This window comes from Chrysoperla carnea, chromosome 1, assembly GCF_905475395.1.
Source record: "Chrysoperla carnea chromosome 1, inChrCarn1.1, whole genome shotgun sequence".
In the NCBI taxonomy this organism is placed as follows: domain Eukaryota; kingdom Metazoa; phylum Arthropoda; class Insecta; order Neuroptera; family Chrysopidae; genus Chrysoperla; species Chrysoperla carnea.
This window is the reverse complement of record NC_058337.1, coordinates 31416498-31441215: the sequence shown is the minus strand read 5'-3', so window position 1 is coordinate 31441215 and position 24718 is coordinate 31416498. Positions and strand designations below refer to the sequence as shown.

The 24718-nt window shown below is 30.8% G+C and overlaps 1 protein-coding gene across 1 annotated transcript in view; it reads left to right on the top strand.

Moving 5' to 3' along the window:
- The window catches only part of LOC123305807 (tyrosine kinase receptor Cad96Ca), a 192468-nt gene that overhangs the window by 102546 nt on the left and 65204 nt on the right, over positions 1 to 24718 (top strand). Inside the window, exon 2 of the mRNA XM_044887638.1 lies at positions 20397 to 20689. Coding sequence (XP_044743573.1) covers positions 20397 to 20689 — 293 coding nt within the window. The remainder of the gene's footprint in view (positions 1 to 20396; positions 20690 to 24718) is intronic.

Here is a 24718-nt window from a genome sequence, read left to right as displayed (position 1 = left end):
TGCCAAATTTCAAGTCTCTAGGTCTTATAGTTCCAGAGATATCGTGATGAGTGGCTATCTATATCTATAGAAAGTCTCCTATATATTTATAGATAAAAGAGCGGAGACCATCTCAAGCCATTCATTCAAGGAAACACACTGGTCACAAATAAGTTTTACTATTTTCACATAAATGGAGATAATTTTCATGAAATTTAATAATATGCGTGGTCCATTATAAAAAAAAAAACCATTTCATCAATTCTTCGAATTAGTTGCGTAAACGCAAACTAAATTTATCTTCAAACAATTGTTCATTAGATATTCATTCAAAATTTTCATTAGACTGGATCGAAAAACAATTCATTTTGTTTTTAAAATATATAATGTACATATTAAAAAGTATTTGTTAAAAAATATATTTACACAACCCACATTTATAAAAACAAACTTGATTTTCATCCCAAAAACAAAATAAATATTACTGTTACCTTGAACGTAAACAAACCTACTGGAAAAAGGTTTTTTTTTTCATTAACTGTTATTATGAAATGTTTTTTTTTTCTTCTCTTCGACAGCAGATATCAAGACATAATTTACTAACAAAAGGTAAAACAACGGTTTGCCTTCTGATGAAGGGCAATGGTTGTCCAAATACTTTACTTTTAAAGTCAAATAGTAATTCGTGATTTATAACTGAAAAAATAAAATAATTTTATTTTGACGGTTTGTTTATACTTAAAAGTTATGATTATATGTATGTGAAGAACTGTTTTAATTGACTTATTACTGTATTATATTATATGTATAATAAAGTATTGGGATCGAAAAAAAATCGATATGGGAGTTTCAACGGAAATACAGGTTTTAAAGGTCACTGATACCAAAAAAGTGGTTTTTCAAAATGTTGCGTCCGTCGGTATGTCGGTATGTCTGTTACCAAGCTGGAGCCTTCAATTTTCAACCGCTTTTTCTCAAACTCGGTACATAGGTTCAGTTTGTCCTAAATTCCAGGCGATTTTTTCATTTTTCCTAGCCCTTTTTTCAAGGGTGCTTCCGTCTAGGCCAAAATAGGATTTTTGGGGTTTTCTCAAAAACGACTGTAACGATTTCGACGAAACTTGGCACAAGGCTAGACCTTTAGGTGTTCCTAGGATTGGTATACACATATCCGGGAAAATTCGAGAAGGCCCACACCCTAGGGAAAACCTTTCCAAATACAGAAAAATTTGATTTTCTAGGAAGGGGCTGAGGGTACAGCAGTGAAACTTCGTATCGGGGTTTAAATCAACAAGGTCCTAGGTTTGATATAACTCTCCTCTGGGACCCCTCTCCCTGGAGACGTGGAAATCGTCAAAAGTGGTGAAATCAATCCTACCTAAAATTGATCAAATATTATTTAAAATGTCTTTTGAAGTAACTTTTGTAACTTGGTAATCTTGGCTTAATCTCACCCTTACCAAACTACATCCTTCTAAATATTATATTAAATTCTATAAATTCTTATGTAATCCTATAAAAGTTAAGAAACTGAAGCAGTCCCTTGTTTTTAAATAATTCTTACAATTGGCTGCTTTCAATAAAAATATTACAAGAATAATATATCAATTTTATAATTTAATAAAGTCTTGTCCGATGTTTCAGACCGTTTATTTTTGTTGTATGTGCATGCAGTTTTAGTTTTAAACATAAGGCAGAATGTTAAAGAGGTAAAGTTCGAAGAAACGCCAAGTCATATACCTTAAGGCAAAACAATGTCCTGTACCAGTGATAAATGAAGTTTAGTACCAACTTAATGCATCAATTAATGAGTTCCCTATTAAAGGTCAGTATGTTACGTATACGTTGAGTAGTAAAAGTTTATTTATTAAAAAACTTATTAAACGCTCAGAAACAAGAGAATCTGTTAAAGAAATGCAGGATTTTCAATGTTACAATCTCATACCTCCTATTATGCTGTTCTCTATACTGAACTGTTCCAGAATACATATTGAAGAAAGCGCCTCCTTACCATATACAATCGGTGGGAATGGCCTAAGAAACCTTGGGGTATTATAGATTGTGGTCTTGTATGTATTATAAATCAAACATTATTAAAATATAAATAAAGGTTTTTATTGATAACTGTTTCATTTTTAAATTCTTCAATATTGTTTATATGTAAACACAATACTGAATATTGCCCTTCTTTGAGAATGTGTAGGAATAATAATGCCATCGGAGTTACTTTTATTCTATTTTAATTAATGGCTTTCTTAAATAAGCATCTAAATGTAAATAAAGAGCCAAGGTGCGACACTCTTCCGTATGCGTCATATAAACAAATAATAATATATAATTGAAATTTCCTTAAAGCAACAAAATATTTTTGAATAAAGTAGCTATTTTAAAAACGTGGATATTTTTTTGTTTAGCTAGATTAAACATTTTTTTGGTTAAACAAATTATGATCTCATGACTTGTCTGCTTTCATTTATATACCATTCTGAAATATTTCAATTTAAAATATTAATATCTTTCACAGTAGAGTACCAAAAAACAATTAGTACCAAAAAAATAATAATAACAAGTTATTTCAAATTGATTGTAAGATTTCAGTTTACTTATCAATTCTCCGGTGGATTGATGTTCCTTAATGTTGGAAATAACGACTAACCGTCTTACTCTATGAGTAGTGGGGAGGTCATGTGATGTTATGACCACTGCTCTGGTTAATACCAGAGTACTACACTACGCACTTCTGATTGAGTGATGGTAACGTGCGTATGCACGCATTAATAAATAATCTTAACATTGAATTAGTATTGTTTTATTTAAAAAGGCCCTACCTAATTCTATCAGGTTATGAGCTTTACACGTGTCCACTGCGCAAAATTAATAAATTAAAATTTTCAAAATTTTAAGCAATAAATGTTTATTAAATTATAAAAAGAAAATTTGAAGTTCTCAAGTGACTAGTGTGAAGTGTGTTGTTTTTGAAGTGAAGTGTGAAGTGTATTGAGTTTTGAAAAAATTACAAAAATGTCAGAAGAAGCGTCTTCTACTGGAAAGCTTGACCATAATAACGGTCAACGTAAGTAATATAAAAGAAAATTTTCTATATTTGAGATGTGTCGAAATATTTAAGAGATGAGTATGAATTTTTGAGAAGCGAAAAATACGTACGTAATTTTACATTAATAAATTTGACAGAATTTTTATTTGTTAACTAGGAAAGAATATTTAGTAATATTTCTTGCCTATTAAAAATGTTCATGTTACATGTTGTATATAGAAGTGTTGAAATCAAGTTTTATTACTTTTGAGAATCATGTAACCTGAAACGTTATACATGGGGCCAAGCGCACATGGTAACAAAATAGAACAATCGTTGGGTTGTTGGATATTTTGAAAAGACTGAGATGTGATTTAGTTGTTTACTGTTTATTTTTAAAAATTAAACCAACTTTAAATATTTAATTTACATTTATATAGACGCGGTTTATTTATCAGATTAAATTCTGAAAAGTTAATTTAATTTAACGAAATTTTATACTCATGTATAAATAAAAAATTAAAATTGTACAGAGTGACAATTTTTAATAGTGTACACTTAAATAAATAAAAATATTAATAGCTATATATTTATCTGCAGAAATTGAAGACCAGGAATTATTTAAAAAATTCTTGGAAAGATACAGGAAAATTTTCCAATTTGACCAAAACCATCCTGGAGAGGAAATAACACTAAGTATTAGTGGTGAGAGAGTGTTATTCCATGTTGAGACGCGTGAGGTACCTTATCAAGCAGGTTGGTTGTAAATCAAATTTTATGTACATAAAATATTGAGAATTAATCCAGCTATTTGGATTTTCTCACTTAAGTTCATTTAATTAAAAATTAATGTTAACAATAATGAACGGTCATTAACTTGTAAATTTGAAATAAAAATACAAGGTTTAGTTTGTGATTCATGCTTAGTGATGGATGCTGTGCATTCATTTACTTCTTGAATTACAGAAGTAGCTGTACGTATGATCTTGTGTTCGGATTATATGTATTGCTGCTTGCTTTAACCTGGCCATACTTGTTGTTCAGTCAACCAGGCTTGAGGCATAGCTCCTGGTTTATGAATATTATTAATTAACAATTAATTCATTTAACAGATAAAAGCAATATGAACGAGGATGAGTGGAGAGCCGCTACTGAGTGGATTGAGAAACAGGAAGGAGAGGGTCCTTGGGTAGTCTTACCAGGAGATGATGACCTAAATTCTGTATCTCAGGCAGATGAGGAGGCTTTATTAAGTGATGTGATTGAGAGTGGAGATGAGGAGAAGGGTGAGAGATGCGATAAAAAGAGATGCGACAAGGAAGGTTCCTCGTTAAACAAAACAGACTTATCCCAAGGAGGTAAATCTTTGCCATCAATTAAAATTATAGAATCAATTGATTTTAATTATAAAATTGCATCAAAACAATTTTCCGTTTCTAATACAGTTGCAAAAAGTGATGAAATGGCAGCGCCACGTAGTACTGCTTCGCAAATTGCGGACAGTAACACTAGTAAAGACGAAGTGTTGTCTCTGGTGAGACAATTTTGTGAATCCTCTACCAACATGATGAAGCAATGCCAAGTTTCTCTGTTAGGTGCTCAGGCAGCTGTTGCTAAAATGGAAAAAATTCAGAGTTTGATTATTGACGAGTTCAATAAACAAAAAGAGGTTTTTGTTAAGCAAACTAAAGCCCTTGAAGATAAAAATAATGAGATACGTAAGCAAATAAGAGATGTGAATAATGTATGCAGTAAAATGCATGAGCATTATCAAAAATTAGTTGATAGAGATGAGAGCAGATCGGACGGTGGTACTTCTAGTTCTGAAATTGGTGAATTAAAAAATCAGGTATCTAAATTAGTACAGCAAGAATTTAAAAAATTAAAAGTAGATAGAGGTGTTAGTGAATCTCAAAATTCTGACAGTTTGGCAAATAAAATTAAAGAAACATTGAAAGTAGAAATCATTAGTAAAGATGCGGGTATGAAGCGTGATTATAAACTTACATCAAATACCAAATTTGAACATTTCTATGATCTTTTTACATCGGAATTAAGAGCTCATGAATTATTGTATGTAATTGATCCGACTGTTTCTCCCCGTAGAGACCTTGATAATGATATTATTGAAAAACATAAATTCAAAGTTCGAGACATTTTAATTAATCATTTAGATCAGAAATATCATTCTCAAGTTATTGGAATTAAAGATCCGGTAGATCTTTTAAATACTGTTAAAGATCTTAAGAAAACGGAGTGTAATAATTCTTCGAGTACACTCAGAAGACTATTACATAGTATACAATATTATCCGAATAAAGAAAAAGCGTCAGATTTCATTGAAAAATTTGAAGAAATCGTGAGGAATTACGAAAATTTGTCTGGGGTTAAGCCACTGTCAGAACTTGAAAAGAAAGATGCTTTTTATAGTGCTATTATGACCACCGTTCCTGATGTTCAGTCAGTTGAATTCATGACAATGTCTACAACTGGTCAAGGGCTTGGTTATGAAAAGTTAAAACTCTTTATATTACAAGCAGAAGCTAATAAAAATCATGCAACAGCGTCTGAGTCCGCAGGAACTGCAATGCAAGCTCATCAAGGACAAGATTGCTTGGACAGATGTTTCGAGTGTGATGATCTAGGTCATATAGCAAGGAATTGTCCATGGAAAGGAACAGGACTGAAAAAGTGTTATGGATGTGGGCAAGTGACCAGTCACAAAGCAGCTGACTGTCCTTTGCAAAAATTAAAACAATCACATAGTGAAAGAGGTAGAGGATGTAGCCGTGGTTTCACCAGAGGACGTTCTAACACTTTTAGAGGATCGAGAGTCTACCAGAATACTGGAAGACAAAATTGGAAACGGAAGAATAATAATGCGAGAGGCGGAGATGCAAAAAGATTCAAACCTAATCGAGGAAGAGGAGGTTATAAAAATTTCAGAAACAATGATAAAAGATCTCAACAGAAGGGAAAGGAGAAAGATGTAGGTGCGAATTTAACTGAAACTAAACAAAATAAAGGTAAGATGTCTTTTGATAATCTTCCAGTTAATCATAGTCAGTATTATTTACAACAATCCGATCTTGATGATAACAATTGCAATTTTAAAGACATTTCTGAACAAAGTAGAATATTTACGAGATTTCTTGCTGATTCGGGTGCAACAGAACACTTAACCAATAGTAAGATAATATTTAAATCTTTTGATGAATCAGATCACGGTAAAATTAGATGCGCTAATAAAAATGAATCCGCAGATTTGAAAACGGAGGGAGCGGGTAAAGTTGAGTTTTTATTAAATAATAATAAATTGATTGAAATAGAAAATGTTATATATGCAGAAGCTTTGTCAGAAAATCTACTATCGCTTAGAAAATTTGCAGAGATGGGACTTAGTATTTATCTAGATAATAAAGAAATTGATATTTTTGATCCTGTCTCAAATGAATCATTTATCACTGGAGTTTATAACAAACCTTATTGGATTATAGAGTTTGAAATTAATAATAGTCAGAATACTGATAAAAATAGTGTTATAAGTAGAAAAATAATTGCAAATTTAACTTCAGATGGATCGGACGGTTGTAATGAAATAAGATATAAAACGAGAAGTGTGACTGCGAAAGAACTTTTGGAGAAGAGTGAAAATTCAAACGCAGGTGAACAGATACGAGATGAGATTAAAAACAATGTTGATTTTAGTGGAGATAATCAATGTAATGATAATGCAAGAGATGAGTTACCAGTAAAAAGGTTACATATAGATAATGATGACTTGATTGTAGAATCTGAAAAACTAGAATCCGTAGTAGAAAGTGAAAGAAAATTTGTTTATGAAAATTCAAATTTTGACACGTCTATATGGGATAGAAAATTTCATGATATAGATGAATTACCTATTGTTGAACTATCAGAGAAAGAGTCTCCATTCAATGAAAACTATAAAAGTTTTGCTAAAAATAAGAAAGCTATGCTTTGGCATGTAAGGTTGGGTCACGCGTCTATTAGTTATTTAAAAGCCTTTCAAAGTAAATTTCCAGAAAATGCAGATCTTAGAACTGCGGTTTTCGATGATACTATTTTAGATTGTGAAGTATGTATGGTTGCGAAATTTAATAAACGACCATTCAACTCAACGCGTCGACGGGCAACTGAACCTCTTCAAATAATTCACTCTGATAATATGGGGCCTATAAGTCCAATATCTCATCCAAAAGGGTATAAATTTATTTCAGTTTTCATAGACGACTATTCTAGATTAGCAATGGCATATCCAATGAAAGCGAAAAGTGAAACAGGTCACTGTTTCGAGGCATTTGTAAGAAGCGCACGAAATTTGTTAGGTAGAGACGCGAAAGTATGTTATTTGCGTACAGATCAAGGTACCGAGTATACAGGGGGATATACGCTTGAAGTATTAAAAGCTCTGGGTGCAGAACAACAATTAGCGAGTCCTGACACACCTGAACACAATGGTGTAGCAGAAAGGTTCAATCAAACAATTCAAAAGAAAGTAAGAGCCTACATGTATGATGCGAAATTACCTGAAAATATGTGGGATCTTGCTTTAAGTGCTGCTGTATATGCTTACAACCGAACACCTCACAAGTCTAACGATATGATAACACCTTTAAAAAGGTTTGCACCGAATCACAATTTTGATATTAATCAGTTGAGACGTTTCGGTTGCGTAGCATATATTAAAGTACAAAGGAAAACTGGTCCAAAGTTTAGATTCGAAGGGAGACGCGTAATTTTGGTAGGATATACACCTACTGGTTATCAGTTCCTGAAACCAGAAGAAGGAAAGTTTTATGAGAGTAGAGATGCTCGTTTTAATGAAAAACTGGTGTATGGTGATAAGTATGATAAAGATAGTGTGAAAGATTGGCCAGTTGAAGAATCATCTGTTAGCAAAGAGAAGTGGTTTGTTGAATTTAATAGAGATGAGTTAGAATTATTAAAATCGGAGGGAGAGAAGAAAAGGAAAAGAGGACGACCAAAGAAACAACAAAATTGTGTAACAGATATGGAAATTAATAACGAGAAATTAATTAAAGACAGTAGTTTTTCTGAAATTATTGATGAAAACGATAAAATTAATGCTAACCTAGTTTTTGATGAAAGAATAAATTGTGAGACGAACGAAACTCAGGATAAAATTTATCATGCAATGTTAGCGGGTATTCAACAAGACCCAATATCTTTTAGAGATGCGATGGAATCAGAAGAATGGAAATTTTGGCAAAACGCTGTAAAAGACGAACTTAATTCTATGGATAAAAATAACGTATGGACATTAGTTGACCGACCTACCGCAATGAAAAACGGTAAAAGATTAAATATCATAGACTCTAGGTGGGTTTTTAAAAGGAAAATTGAAAATAATAATCAAATTAAATACAAAGCGCGTTTAGTGATTCGAGGTTTTAAAGACAATAACAATTATGATCTCAGAGAAACCTATGCCCCTGTATCTCGACTACCATTAATTAGGTCTGCGTTTGCTATAATTAATAAGTATGATTTAGAGACTTGTTATCTTGATGTAAAAACTGCCTTTTTAAATGGCATTATAGATGAGGAAATTTATATGGAAATTCCAGAAGGTGTCAATGTTACACAAGAAATTAGGGAAACTACGGTGTGTAAATTAGAACGAGCTCTGTATGGTTTACGGATAAGTCCTAAAAAATGGAATAAAAAATTTACTGAAGTGGCTTTGACTGTAGGATTGAAAAATCATGAGAGTGAACCTTGTTTATTTATTTGGAGAGAAAATGAAAAACTTCTTATTTTGATATTGTATGTAGATGATATTATCTTAGCTACTAATGACAAATCTAAATTAAGAGAGGTAAAAACAAGACTTAAAAAGGAATTTGAGATGAGTGACTTAGGTGAACCAAAAGAATTTCTGGGAATTTCAATACATCGAGATAGACAAAGTCGAGAAATCATTCTTAGTCAGGAAAAATATATAAGTAGAATTTTAGAAAAATTTAATTTTAATGATATGAGTCCACAGAGAACGCCTATGGTTACTAATCAGGTAATTAATAGAGAAAGAAAGCTGAGAGAAGAAGATATAAATGATGATTCGTTAGTTACAACTGAAACTATTAAAAATGTTCCTTACAGAGAAGCGATAGGTAGTTTGCTATATTTGGCCGGGGCAACTCGACCAGATATATCATATGCGGTTAATGTATTAAGTAGACACCAAATCAATCCAACTGAAAGTGATTGGCGTATGGTTGAAAGAGTTTTCAGATATCTGAAAGGAACCAGAACCTTAGGATTGAGATACACTGGTGAGCGAAATGATATGCAGGCATACTCTGATGCAAGTTTAGCAGATTGTAAAGGATCTCGAACAACTTGTGGGTACGTAATAAAATTGTTCGGTGATACAATCACTTGGCGAACTCATAAACAGCCATATGTAGCACTGTCTACATGTCAAGCAGAGTATGTAGCAATGAGTGAAGCATGTCAGGAATTAATAGCTATAAGTAATTCAATTAAATTAATTTTAGACAGAGTATTTTATCCTATAAAATTATGGTGTGATAATAAAGCTGCCGCGTCGTGTGCGAAAACTAACGGTAGTAATAAATTAAGACATATGACAGAGGTACGAGAACACTATGTAAAGGAATGCGTAACGCGAAACCTCGTTGATGTTGAATGGATCCCGTCTAAGAATCAGATTGCTGATATATTCACAAAACCCTTAGCGTTTGATCTACATAAATATTTGACTGATAAGTTAATGAATACTAAATTAGATCAATGTTAAATAACTAATTGTTATGTTTCAGGAAAATAAGCTTAACGACACACCGGATTGCCATCTAATATTAATTAAAAAATCATTATTATTCTAATTGTTAAAGATATGTAATTTTATATGTTAAGAAATTATATTTTGTATAATTTTTTTTTTGTAAGAATGATGGAGGACGGCTAGTCGGGAGGGAGTGTTGGAAATAACGACTAACCGTCTTACTCTATGAGTAGTGGGGAGGTCATGTGATGTTATGACCACTGCTCTGGTTAATACCAGAGTACTACACTACGCACTTCTGATTGAGTGATGGTAACGTGCGTATGCACGCATTAATAAATAATCTTAACATTGAATTAGTATTGTTTTATTTAAAAAGGCCCTACCTAATTCTATCACTTAAATATTTGTAGGAGTAAATTAAATTATCGATTTGTACAAAACTGAAAGAAGCTCGATCTTATAGAAATTATTAATATTCTCTTTTTTTTTTAATAGATAGAAATTATTTTCTACAGCAGGGTGTCGTTAAACAGTCTTTTCAATTCTCTGGTACATAAATCTTAGCTCAAAGTAAATCAAATCAGTCAATTCAGCCAAACATTTACAACAAGTCCTTGTAAAAGTTGCTTCGTTTTGGCGCTATTAGCTCTTAACGTTGCCAGTTTGAAATCCTTTCTTCCATAACTTTTGAACGGATAGCGCGATTTTGATAAAATTTGTTTTGGTGACACGGTTTTTCATACTCAACCTTAGAAGTAATATCATTTTATGGGCGTAAAATTTGGGGCTAAAACTCTCCAATTATTTACGGCCATGGAGGTAACTGATTTCAAGTACGGAATGTAGATGAAGTTAACTATAAAAAGAGTGTTTTTTATAAACATCGATTATTCTCATGATTTACTCTAAATTTGCAATTTTAATCTTTAGTAGCAGCAAGCTTGAGACAAAAATTAAATGTCGAAAAGTTTCGAAGCTATATGTGGTAGATCGTTGTAAGACCTTTTAGTAACACCCTGTATAGTATGGGATTGTTAAATTTTCTATCTCTTGTGCTAGCTCTGTTTTGTAATCGAATACAATCTTGACGGGTACTCCAACTCAGATAACTTTTTGTGTATAGAAAAGCTAATAAAAAAGAAGAGGGTTTCAATTTTATACTAACAAAAATCATTAATTTTAACAGAATGTCATCAACTTACCACTTTGCGTAATTAAAATATCTTGAAAATGATTAATAAAACAAAATGAATACATTTGAATAATAATTGTTATCATTTTTCACTGTCAATTATTTAGTGGTCATTTCTTTGTTTAAATTTAAATTATTTAAATATGATGTCAAATATTTGTCTTCTCAGATTTACTTTCGCGTCGAGAGGATCTTCACCAAATATAAAATTTATATTATGTGATTTTTTTATTTGTTTTGGGAGAGAAGGTGAATATAGACATCCCAGGTTACAATTCCTTTGGTAAGTGATTAGTAGCCGTCATATTGAAAAGGATATTAAAGGATTAACAAGTGTGTTCTTAGCTATATTTCAAGAAAATCCACTCAGCCCCTTGAAGATCATCGCTTCCTCTCTAGTTCGTCTCTTTACGTATATGAAACTCTTAACACGCACTTGAATCATAGCTAAGAACACCTTCGATGTAATTATCGGACAAACAAAAAAGCGGTTCAGTATTTTAGAGGCTACCTACGATGCCACGAATCAAGTCAGCTCAGTTCGTTTATGACATTGTAGCCCCTAAACAGATGAACCGATTTTTATTTTTTTTGTTTGAAAAGTAAATTGCGAACTAGGCTTTTTCGGTTGTTATCGGGTACGGAGCTCTCGATTAAATTACCTGTCAAGGTAATTTTTTTAATTGCGCTTAACTTATAACAACCCTCCTTTTGGTGGGGGGGGGGGTAATAAACACGAATGCGCCATGGCTATGTACAATTGAAACATCATAATGTATGGTATTCATAAATTAATGGCATTATTAAAACTAGGAACTAAATATGTAAGCATTTTCATTAATCCACCAGAATACAACTTCATAATGCTGTGCTATGAGTGTTAGTTTTATGCTCAGTTGTATACTTATTGCAATTTTTATAAATTCGACACTCGAGTCATCTCAATTTTCATTATAATAGAAAGGCGTGTTTTGCCATACTATTTTTAATTATCTTAAAATTAATTAAAAGATAAAAAAAAGGTTTTGTTCATATAAAACTTCGTATTGGCAGTTTTTATATTTGAATTATATCCATTCAAATACGTTACGAGTTTTTGTGTTGGTTTGTTTTCCTTTTTAAAGAATATCGATATATGTTATTAAATATAATGTATGAATTATATATTATATATTTGTTTCTTTATATTCTCTGGTTTTGAAATGAATTGCATAGAAAATTTATTTATTGTTTGTTAGATTTACAATCTTGTAATAGAATGTTGAATTGGTTTGATTAGAAAATCGTCGTAGAAAGCATCCATATTAGAAATACCAACTGAAGCAATATTGGTTAAAGTTGAATGGAGGTTATCGAGCTTAGAAGAGCGGTGTTAAGGCTCCGGGCGATGATGAAAGCTACTGAACTAATTTTGATAAATTGTATATACTCTTAAAGTAGTTACTTCCATATTTCCATATTTTGGATGGAATTTTTATTTCAAATAACCCTGTACAATACCGTGCGTGAAGCTACGAGTAGCTTGAAAGCAAACTATAATACCATAACGGTATTAAATTAAATTTTATTGTTTAAAAATAAAAAACTTAAAATAATAAATAATAGTTATAAAGTATTTTATTATAACAAAACTTCAAAATAAATTACAATAACAAAACTTTTACAATCATTATCTATCTTACGATGATACCCTTCAAAAATTTCTAGTATTCATTAAATAATTTTATATTATTATACGGTGAGTTTTTAAAATATCGAAACAGTAAAAACAACATAATTGAATTTCGTGTTATTAAGCCTTTTTGTTTGTTATTTTCAATATAGAACTTTTCTTTAAAAATGTTTTATACAATGTGTGTTTGTACCATATAGATATATAAATATCACTAGTATGACAGAATACGTGCGTTAAGCAATGCATCTAAGTGAGAGATATTATATACATCTGTTGAGCATGTAATTGTAAAATTACAGATACGATACGACAGATCTTCTGTTCTGTGCACGCAGAGAGTGGGAGTTTTGTTGCATACAAATGTTATTAATTGATATACACATGTATATAATACCTCTCACTCAGACGCATTGCTAAACGCATGTATCCTGTCATACTAATGGTATTTATATATCTAGGTGGTACAAATGCACATTGTATAAATAATTTTAAGCACAAAATGTTCAGAAAGTTTTATCTCCCAGCTCTGATACTCCCATATAATTTATACTATACAATTTGCATATAATTTGCGCTCTTACGAGTAAAGAGTGATGTTTACTGAAAAATGTTTCAAGCAAAAGTTGTTTATTTTTTTTAATAACATTTTTTACATTTAAACTTTTGTTCAATCTCTAACGGTTTACAAGATAGATCCTACGGACCCAAGACCCAATTGACCTATGTCAATCATTTACGAACTCAAGCTCACCTTTTACGTCCGCTATAAAAAGCTTCAGCTTCAGCTTGATATCTCTTTTTGTTTTTGAGTAATCATGGTGACAGACAGACAGACAGACGGCAGACAGACAGACAGATTATATACAAGAGAATGTAATTTCAATAACAAATTAAATCTAACTGATTAAATAGCCAATAACTTAACATTTCAAGCAAAAATACTCCGCCTCCAATATTTCACAAACTTCATGTGTAATAGTCATGTAGTTGAGTTGCTTTAGTGAAATTATGAAAACTTAAGTTTTTAATAAAGTTTTAATCAAATAATTACGCTACTTTGTGTTTAGTTATAAATTGTCTTTTTTGTCATGAGAACACAACTAAATAGTACAATTTTCACAAAGTGTTGTATAATGTTACTTTTAAGTTAAAACACATATTTTATTTGCTGTGCATACGATAGAAAATTAAAATTTACTTATAGAAAATTGTTTCTATCCAGAAAATTTATGGTAAAATTATACGATTTTTTGCCAAGACTACTACTGTATTTGAAACATTTTTAGTGCATGTATAATATCAAGTTTTCCATGATGCTACTAAAATCAAAATTTTCAATATTGTTGGTGACGAAATTATGGCACTTAATTACGATATCAATTTCATATTGCTGGAATTGGATGCTACCAACAAAATTTATGTACAGGTCACCTAATTAGTCCGTTTTCGGTTGTCTGTCCGTCTGTATGTCAACACGATAACTCAAAAACGAAAAGAGATATAAAGTTGAAATTTGTATAGCGTGCTTAGGACGTAAAAAGTAAGGTTGAATAACATAGGTCAATTAGGTCTTAGGCCCGTAAAAGTCCAATGTTAGAATAGAGATTTTTGATATTGGATAGTAATTTGGTTTCTAAAAGGTATTTGCAAAGTTTATTCAATTCTTTTTGGTCGTTTCCTATTGCAATTTGAATGTCTGCAGAAATGTGTAGTTTATTTTTAATGTCTTCAAATTATTTGCAAGGGAGTATAACACTGATAAGTCCCCGGTCTGACACATAGATGGCGTCGCTAGTATTAAATGCATATTATTTTTATATAGTACCAACCTTCAAATGATTCGTGTCAAAATTTGACGTCTGTGAGTCAATTAGTTTGTGGGATAGAGCGTCTTTTGTGAAGCAACTTTTGTTATTGTGAAAAAAATGGAAAAAATGGAATTTCGTGTTTTGATAAAATACTGTTTTCTGAAGGGAAAAAATACAGAGTCCGGAAACTCATTATCAAGCCAAGTTTTTGCTTCCACTGTATTTTTTCCTTCAGAAAACAGTATTTTATCAAAACACGAAATTCCTTTTTTTCCATTTTTTTCACAATAACAAAAGTTGCTTCACAAAAGACGCTCTATCTCACAAACTAATTGACTTACAGACGTCAAATTTTGACACGAATCATTTGAAGGTTGGTACTATATAAAAATAATATGCATTTAATACTAGCGACGCCATCTATGTGTCAGACCGGGGACTTATCAGCCAACCTATTACATGAATTGTTGTTAGAGATACTTTGCAGAATAATATGTTTTTTGTGAATTTTATGTTGTTATAACATAAAATCATATTTCTGTGAATTTATTTAAGTATCTTTCCCAAGTAGCAATACTATCAAGATTAAAATAGCGTTTAGAAGAAAAAAATATTATTTCACCTTACTATAGGTATAGAATATATCTGCTTTACAAGACTTAATTTTTATACCATGTATATATGAAATATACAAAGTATATTAGTCTGTCCCTCTGTCTGCCAACACGATAACTCAAAAAAAAAGAGATATCAAGCTGAAATTAAAGCGTACTCAGGGGGTAAAAAGTGAGGTCGAGTTCGTAAATGAGCAATATAGGTCAATTGGGTCTTGGGTCCGTAGGACCCATCTTGTAAACCGTTAGAGATAGAACAAAAGCTTAAATGTAAAAAATATTCCTTATAAAAAAATTAAGAACTTTTGTTTGAAATATTTTTTTGTAAACTTCACTGTTTACCCACGAGGGCGTTAATTAGGTGCAAATTTTGTAGTATATATTAATAAAGGAGTATCAGTTATGTGCTATTTAAAAGTGGATATCTTTTGTTATTTACGGACATCAAAAAACAAACGATTGCCTATGACTGCCATCAACACTGTCTATACATGGTATTTCAACAATTAACTCAGTCAATTGTTTGTTTTCACTTGTTTTAATCTATTTTTAAAGAAAATTATCTTTAAATGCTGATTGGGTAGTAACCAAAACCTTTTTTTTTAATTTCAAATAATTTGTTTCAAGTACGGTGGTCACCCTTTGTAGCCCGAATAACGTAATTATGGAGAAGAAAATTATGCCCTTGTTTTGTACCAAATCATTTTCGAACAGTCATTCACGAAGTAATCATGCCATACTATTTCGTTGGTTCCAAATAGCCGCCATTCTAATTCCAAAGCGATATCTTTGAACTCGCATACTATTATATGGCAACTATTCGTTAAACTTTCAAAAACCCGCCAAGTTATGTAATTCGGCCTCTGAAGTGTCACCATACTTTTATAAGTAGCATGAAACTATATGCTACAGTATTTACAAAGTTAAAACATTGATATCCAAGTATATGCAGGGTTTTCAAGCTTTTATCTCAGTTAGTTGTTATTTCCATTTGTTTTATTATAAAAATGATGTCATCACAGCAATTATGGCTCATATGACGATTACAATTATCGTTTGAAGCGTTAATCTACACATATTTACATAGTAATGTGATGTGGATATAATTCATTGTTCAAATTTTAACACACAGTTAGTCATATTCCTAAAATCAATTGTTATACCTAAATATATAAGCTGTTTTGTGAATAAACAGGCAAAATGTTAGGGCAAAAAAACTCGATATTTTATCCCAAGCCCAATAATTACGTAGAGAAAAACTAGGAGATAATCGTGACTGAAAAAAAAATCTATAATCTTTAATACTTAATAATCTGTTATCTTTCATCTTCCATAAGTCGGATAAAGTAAATTCATGAAATAGTCATTCTTAGGGAGTCCTCAATGACGGCTCCGGTTTTGAAGATTTTTTTTTTCAAAATAATTGTTTTTGTATATTATTTAAAATCAAAAACGTTTCAGAGGGTGGAAATAATCTGCAGGGAAAATAGGCAATGTCGTGACTTATATATCAACGCCAAGCCTAAATCGCTAATGATAGAAGTTTGAAATTTTGAGAAGATTTTGATTTTATACAGTAGGTTTCATATAAGAAAGAATTTTTTGAAATTCATCCCCTAAAAGAGTGAAATAGGGGATGAAATTTTGTATGAAAATATATACAAACCGTCATTTTTGAGTTCACTACTTAATCCATTTTAAAAATTCTTTCACCCATAGAATGCTACATTATCAGAAAGTAAAATGCGTTTTTTTTCAAAAAAATTAAGATTCTGCACCAAAGGTAAGAATCTAATAAATAGTGTAACCGTCATTTTTGAGTTCACTACTTAACCAATTTTAAAATTCTTTCACCTATAGAATGCTGCAACGATAATATGGTCCGAAAATTTCATCATTCAACTGAGTCGTTTCGAGTCAATCGAGTTTTTATTTTTTAAATATTTTTAAACCTTTTATTATGCTGGGAAGTTATTCGTGTGCACCTCAAGGGTCTTACAAGACTCTATCCACGGCTTGTTAGTTTTCTAATAAATGGAAATGTGTTTTCGTAGTGTTTGGGTCGTACTTACATACCATGGCCTCCTTTATCTATTTACGTTTAAATTTAAATTTAATATTGTTTGTACTGCCTTACCCATTAACTTTTGGACCAAAAGCTTTCCTTTAGGAATAATTGTCAGTCAATGCCTATTAATGGGACAGTCTCTGTAAAATAACACATGAAGGGTACAGAAGAGAACAGATTGCGAACAGAAAAAATTGTACTTAAACGTTTTTAACCTTCTGATAAAGCTATTTTGACGATAAATTAATGATTTAAATGAATCAATTTACTTTTGAAATTGTGAAAATGCGAATTTGTGAAGAAGAAGAATACGTAAGAGTGCAAAGTGAATTTGGCCATAGTATTCTACTACTTTTGCACAAAAAAATAACTACTAGTTGAAAAAAAAAGCGCAAAAGTATGACAAAGCATGCTTTTCTTGTACCCTGTATAATATGTATAACGTATTTATGCATTTAATATTTACATAGCATGACAAATACGTCAGTGAAATGTATCTATTCATAATTATTTGGTGTTAATTAGTTAGTAGCTACTCTTGTATTTCCAGTTCAATAATGTCTGCGGTTTAAAATGTGACATGGAACATATATCATATCATATCATATCATCTTTTTATTAACAGACACATAGACTGACTGATTAAGCTTAGTCTATTGGTTAGTAAATAAAAAATATTGTACCGTTTTTTTAATACTTTAGCACAATTTTTTTATAAAGCAAAACCTAAAACATAAAAAACAAGTGAAAACAAACAATTGAATGAGTTAATTGTTGAAATACCATGTATAGACAGTGTTGATTACGGAATCTTTTGTTTTTTTATGTCATGTAAATAAAGAAAGATAGCCAATGTTAGGTAGCCTATCTGATATGTATCTGATATTCCCATATAATACATACTAAAAAATTTGCACCTAGTTTGCGCCCTCGCGGGTAAACAGTGATGTTTACGAAAAAATGTTTCAATTAAAAGTCGTTTATATTTTTATAAGAAACATTTTTAACATTTAAATTTTTGTTCTATTCCTAACGGTTTACAAGATAAGACCCAATTGACCTATCTTGCTCCTTTACGAACTCACCCTTGATATCTCTTCTCGTTTTGTGTTATGGTGTTGACAGACAGACGGGGAGACAACTTAAAATGGACTAATTAGGTAATTTTAAGAACACCTATACCAAAATTTTGTTCGTAGCATCAATATTTTTTGTCGTTTAAACTTGGGACTAAACTTATTATACCTTGATATATTTCATATTCATGGTATAAAAATGTAGAGAAATTTTAAACTAAAAGTTTTTATTTTAATGAAATCCCCGAAAATATTGACTGTATCTGAATGCAAAAGGCAAACATAAGGTAATAATCTCTTATTTTCCACCGTTATTTATTTTAATTATATATTCTTGAATTCGCTTCCATAATAAGTGATAATCAATTCTCCTTGGCAAGGATCTACTCGGAATGGTTCTGAAGTTTCTTATAACTAGATATGGTAAAAATTTTGAAAGCAAAATTTGCAAATATTTGCTTAAAACATTTCATTTGTTGCATCAATGTGTGTATTTAAAAATTAAAAAAAAAAAAATCAATTCACTAGCGAAGCAATCGAATAAACAAATAATTTTAAAAGGAAAAAATTTTGTGTGGCCAAAAATAATTATTTGAATAATAATTATTTAATTATAATTATTTTATAATTAGTTTATTTATGTGGCTGTTTTATGTAGCTAGGATGTTATTATCTCCTGCTAGAAATCCTCGAAAAAATCACAATGGTAGTCATATTACAAATATATGTTTGAATTTTATTTTCATATATAGAAGCTATAGAATATACACTTAACTCGTTTTACAAGATGGTGCAAAAGTGGTCACTCTGTTTACATAGCAAAGAAGTATCTTTGAAAAATTAAAATAAAACTTCTGTTTCTTAAATATGTTCATCCAGATGAAAACAAAACAGAGATGATTTCTATTCACAATCTTTCAAACTTTGGACCTTAATAAAATATGTAAAACAAGTGAAAACAAACAATTGACTGAGTTAATTGTTTAAATACCATGTATAGACAGTGTTGATGACGCAATTGTTTGTTTTTTGACGTCACGTAAATGAAGAAAGATATACACTCTTAAATAGCCACACACACATAACTGATATTCCCATATTAATACACACTATAAAATTTCCACCTAATTAGCGACCTCGTGGGTAAACAGTGATGTTTACAAAAAAGTGTTTCAAACAAAAGTTGTTTATTTTTGATGCTACTAAAATCAAAATTTTCAATATTGTTGGTGACGAAATTATGGCACTTAATTACGATATCAATTTCATATTGCTGGAATTATATTAAAACAAGTGAAAACAAACAATTGACTGAGTTAATTGATGAAACACCATGTATAGACAGTCTTGATTACTCTGTGACATTGCACATACATACATGTCACACATATATAACTGATATTCCCATATAATATATTCTATAGAATTTGCACTCTCACGGGTAAACAGTGATGTTAACGAAAAAATACTTCGAGTTGTTTATTTTTTATAAGGAACATTTTTTACATTTGAACTTTTGTTCTATCTCTAATGGTTTACAAGATGGGTCCTACGGACCCAAGACCCAATTGACCTATGTTGCTCATTTACGAACTCGACTTTTTTGCTCTTAACCAGGCTATGAAAATTTCAGCTTGATATCTCTTTTTGTTTATGAGTTATCGTGCTTACGGACAGACAGATGGACGATTCTAATTAGATGATTCTATGTACATCTATACCAAAATTTTGTTCGTAGCATCAATATTTTTAAGCGTTACAAGCTTGGGGTTAGACTTAATATACTATGTATATTTTATATTTACATGGTATAAAAAATATGCACTGACTCTGAGCCTAATATCATTTTAAAACGACTTTGCCAAGTTTGTACTACTTTTTTACTCTTCCAATTTCACACGCTCTTAAATTAGTAATGTTTAGGTAGTATGTATAAACTTATCTTGAAACCTCGAGAGAAAACAACATACACTATAATCAAAGTACTTAGTTTTTAAGTCTCTAACAACAATACTTGGCATCCTAGAGACGCGATCCACGACTTATTTTAGCATATTTCAATAGGGTGATAAATTTTTTGCAACATTGTTTAATTTAACTTTTTTTATCAAATAAAAGCTCAGAAAGTAATTTGAATTTATTCAATTTCAGTTCCAAATCAATTACATTCACCAACAATATTGGTAAATGCACAAGGATTTGAACCACCACCCGTTTTACGTGTTGATAATCGAAATTGGAGAATATTATCGAATGCAGAAATTGGTACAATTGTGTCACGTGTACGAATTGATGAGAGTATAAGTCCACAACAATCAACAACATCACTACTATATGGTTTAGAAAGTTCTCCGTTCGTTGGAAATGAAACTAATATGGATTTACCATTTGATATTGATAATAAAACTGGCGAAGTATTTATAAATTCATCGTTAGAAAATCTAGTAAGTATGATTTTTAAATTCGATTTCATTTTATTACATATCAAGTTTGTTTAAAACTAATATTTATTTTCTATTTTGAGTGGATACATTTAATATAATAGAATATTTTAACTTCTATTTCCATTTTTGAAAAAATTGATAAATGAACGTCATTGCAATTGAATCAGGGGAATTCAATTTTAAGCTAGTTTAGCGCTTTTGCTTTTCATAGTATGTGGATTTGCAAGAAAAAATATATGTCTGCCGACGCAAAAAAAGCTTTCAGAGTTTTTTTCCAAAATTAAGGTAAATGTAACATTACGGGATGTTTAGGCATAAGGCACTTTGAAGCAGATTATTGAAATAAATATTAATATTTCCACTATAAAAATTGGTTTGTCGTACAAAATGATTGATTAAGAATTAGTTAATTTTTTGGACCTCGAAATAGTCTCGAAAAATTGATTTGCGGATATGTTTTTTGAAGTATAAGTATACTCAATGTCACAAAAAATGCTCGTTTTAAAACATTCTAAGTGTTACTATTATAACATAACATATGATGCGTACGCTTAGAATGGTTTTAATTGTGGCACTTTTTCTGACAGTGAGTGTACATATTTTGAAACTAACTTTTTATTTCGAACTCCGTGCTTATTGTGTGAAAATCGTAAACAATTTTTTTCATTAATTTGACGTATACAAATTCTTGGTCAAAAGTCCAAAATTGATCCTGAAAATTTAATCCAGCAAAGAAAAATTAAAAGAAAATATGCAAAATGAGCATATAAGTTGTAGTGTTGCGATTTCCGATGGTTTTAGAGATATAATAGAGATAGGCAAAGAGGATTATTAACGTACGCATGCGAAATTTCAGGCAATGTGTGTGAAATTAGTTATTAAAATTTGTCCTGAGTTAATGAGAAAACTACAACATTTAAACAGTTATTAGTCTTATTTGATTGGTTGGAAACGCGTGTGGTAATGAAAATGCATGTAAACTATATAATTCACGAAAAATGTGCGAGATAAGTAGTTTTTATCTCACGGGCGTAGATAAACTTCATTTCGGATTTAAGAACACCGTGGTTGACGTGATTGTGAATGAATGCGGAAAACTATACATGACTATAAGTGATGTATCTGGTGAAAGTCATTTAATACCTGACGGATGATTTGTGTTCAATACGTTTTTATTTCACAAAAGTTAGACCAACGCGAGAGTTACACTACTAAAATGGGAAAAATTTCACCATTTTTGCTCATGACTATGCATTATTTTTGTGGGGATATGTCAGCTCTTAGATCCCGCCGATAAAGAACACGAGCCAGACAACTTATGCGTCCTTATTGCCTGATTAAGTTGATAAAATTACCGAAATACCGAATTCACATGAAGCAAATCAAGATTATGCTTCATGTGAACTAGCAGGCATGACGCCATAAGTTTTAAAATCACACTTTAAACATAAATATAATAATAGTTGACCAATAAATTCAATGTAATGGCGATTGATATTATTTTAATGTGTTCCATTTCCATTTAAAGTTTATACTTTTTACCCCGACTATACAATGGCGAGGGTTATGTGTTTGACCGATATGTATGTATGATCATCTATTCGGACCTAGCTTCTAAACTACTTTTCATAATTTGACAAGTGAAGTATCGTTAGAAGCATGAAGGTTATAAAGAAGGAGAAAGATCGCTATGTACTAAAGCATTAGCGCACCTGTGCCTGAAAAATTGTAGAATTTATAGTTCATTTTTCAGCCACCAGCCGCGCTGTCATCAAGAAGTAGTATCTGCGAAGTTAGCTGTTTATGAGTACAAGTAGATGAAGTTAGTTGCATAATGGACAAATTGATATATCATTTCAAATTAGCGCACAACAGCCCGCTTTTATTGATACTACTTAGCGGCCGCAGCGCCTCACTTATTTTATCCATATTTCGGGGACAATATTTTCTACAGCGATCGTTCTCCTTCTTATAACCTTCATGGTTAGAAGCGTCTTGATCGCCTCTGGTTATAGGTTATGTGACGTCACATTAAATTGAATATGGCGCCCTCTAGAGGACATAAAGTTATAATCGAAAAACAAATTTCGATTTAATGATAGAGTGTTTGGTATCAAATGAAAGCGTAATTAGGACTTTTCAAAAATATATATATTGTTATACTTAACTGCGAAATTATATGTATTTTCGCCTCTTTCGTCCGAGCATCTAAACTTCTTATCATAATTTGACAAGTGAAGCATCGTGAAAATCGTCTTGATCGTCCGCTGGTTATATAGGCTATGTTCCGTGACATTAGATTGAATACGGCGCCCTCTAGAAGACTACGGTAGCACTTTTCAAATATATATAATATGTTGTTATACTTTCTTACGAAATTATAGCCCCAAAATGCTTTAAATAAAATAAAATTCGATAACGAAAACCCTGACAATTACAGAATCGCACTCTTAAAAGTATGAAAACAAGAAAATAATTTTATCTGAAATGTTATGATAAGTAAAATCGTCATTACAGCCGGGGGACCTCTAAGATTAAACAGTTTTCCACAGGACCGAAAAGAGGTCCCCCGACTGTAATGACGATTTTACTTATCATAACAATTTCAGATGAAAAAATTTTCTTGTTTTCATACTTTTAAGAGCGCGATCTGTAGTTGTCGGGGTTTTAGTTTTCGAACTTTATTTTATAATAAAAGAACTGCTATTTAGATAAGTAAAAGTTTGTTATGCTGGCTATAATTCATTTCCAAAAAACAACCCAATGAAGAAATTTTTATTATGTAAGCATGATGCACTTTGTGTACAATTGTTTAAACTACTAAAATTGCTTAGGGACCTATCTAACCAATTTATGGATTTTTTTGTTTAAGCAAAAGTTGTTTTTTATAAATAGATAAGTGAACAAAAGTTGTATGATGTTCACGTTAAATTTTGTACACATTCGCTAGTTTAAATTGCATTCATACTAACAATATCATATGAAAAAACAAATTTCAATTTCGATTCTACAATCTATTTCAATTCGTAAAGTATACTTTTACTTCAAACGTAAAAACGCTTTTCACCACTTTTTATCTATTTTGAAAACTTTCATGAACCATTTATGAATACACAAGAATAAAGTTTGTCTATAGTACAATAAAATTATTTAAAAATCAGAAAAAAAGTATCACATCTTTAAAAGTTTACACAGTCGTTTATTTTTTTGTGACAACTTCGTACCAAAAAATCGACTGCTCAATGGAAGAAGATGGGATGAGTAAAGGGAAGTATTAAGAGAATAATTAAAGAATTGGTTCAAAAGATGGTTCATAATTATGATTTTAGATCTAGCAGATCTATAATCATCATTTTGAACCATAAATGTAAATATTTTGTAAAAATTTAAAATAGTAAATGTCAAACCATTCACGGCCAATTTTCCTGATATACTCAATGAATTATGACTGTTTACATTTAACAAAATTAAAAACTATGCACATCAAGAGAGGTGGACGTTATAAAGTATAGTTTTTTACTTTTAAGCCCAGTGAAACGGGCAGGTATCAGGCTAGTGTCAAATAAAAGAATTATTATTATTTTACAAAGAACAACTATCTGACATGAATAAACAATCTTGTAATGAATTAATCGAAATAAATTTTAAACGATCATGTAAGTCAAAATCAAATTTAAAAACTGTGTAATAGCATTCTCTTCCATTTATTAAACTTTCATGACTTGTTCCTGAATCGCATTAAGTATATATTAATTTTTTTGGAGTGATGTTCTGTACGAACTGAATTATGAATGAATGTGTTCACTTATTTCATAAAAACTCTTGAGAATAACAATTGATGGTTTATCAAAAGAGAATAAATAGTGTGAAAATGACATATATAAATATACAGAATTTTCCCTTTTACAAAATCTTACTTAACTTGCAATGTTCGAATAGAGTTTTGTCAGTAAATACAAGTTGCCATAATGGTTTCCCGTTTGTAATGAATTTTTCGATTATAGTGATTAAAATAATTTTTTACTCAGT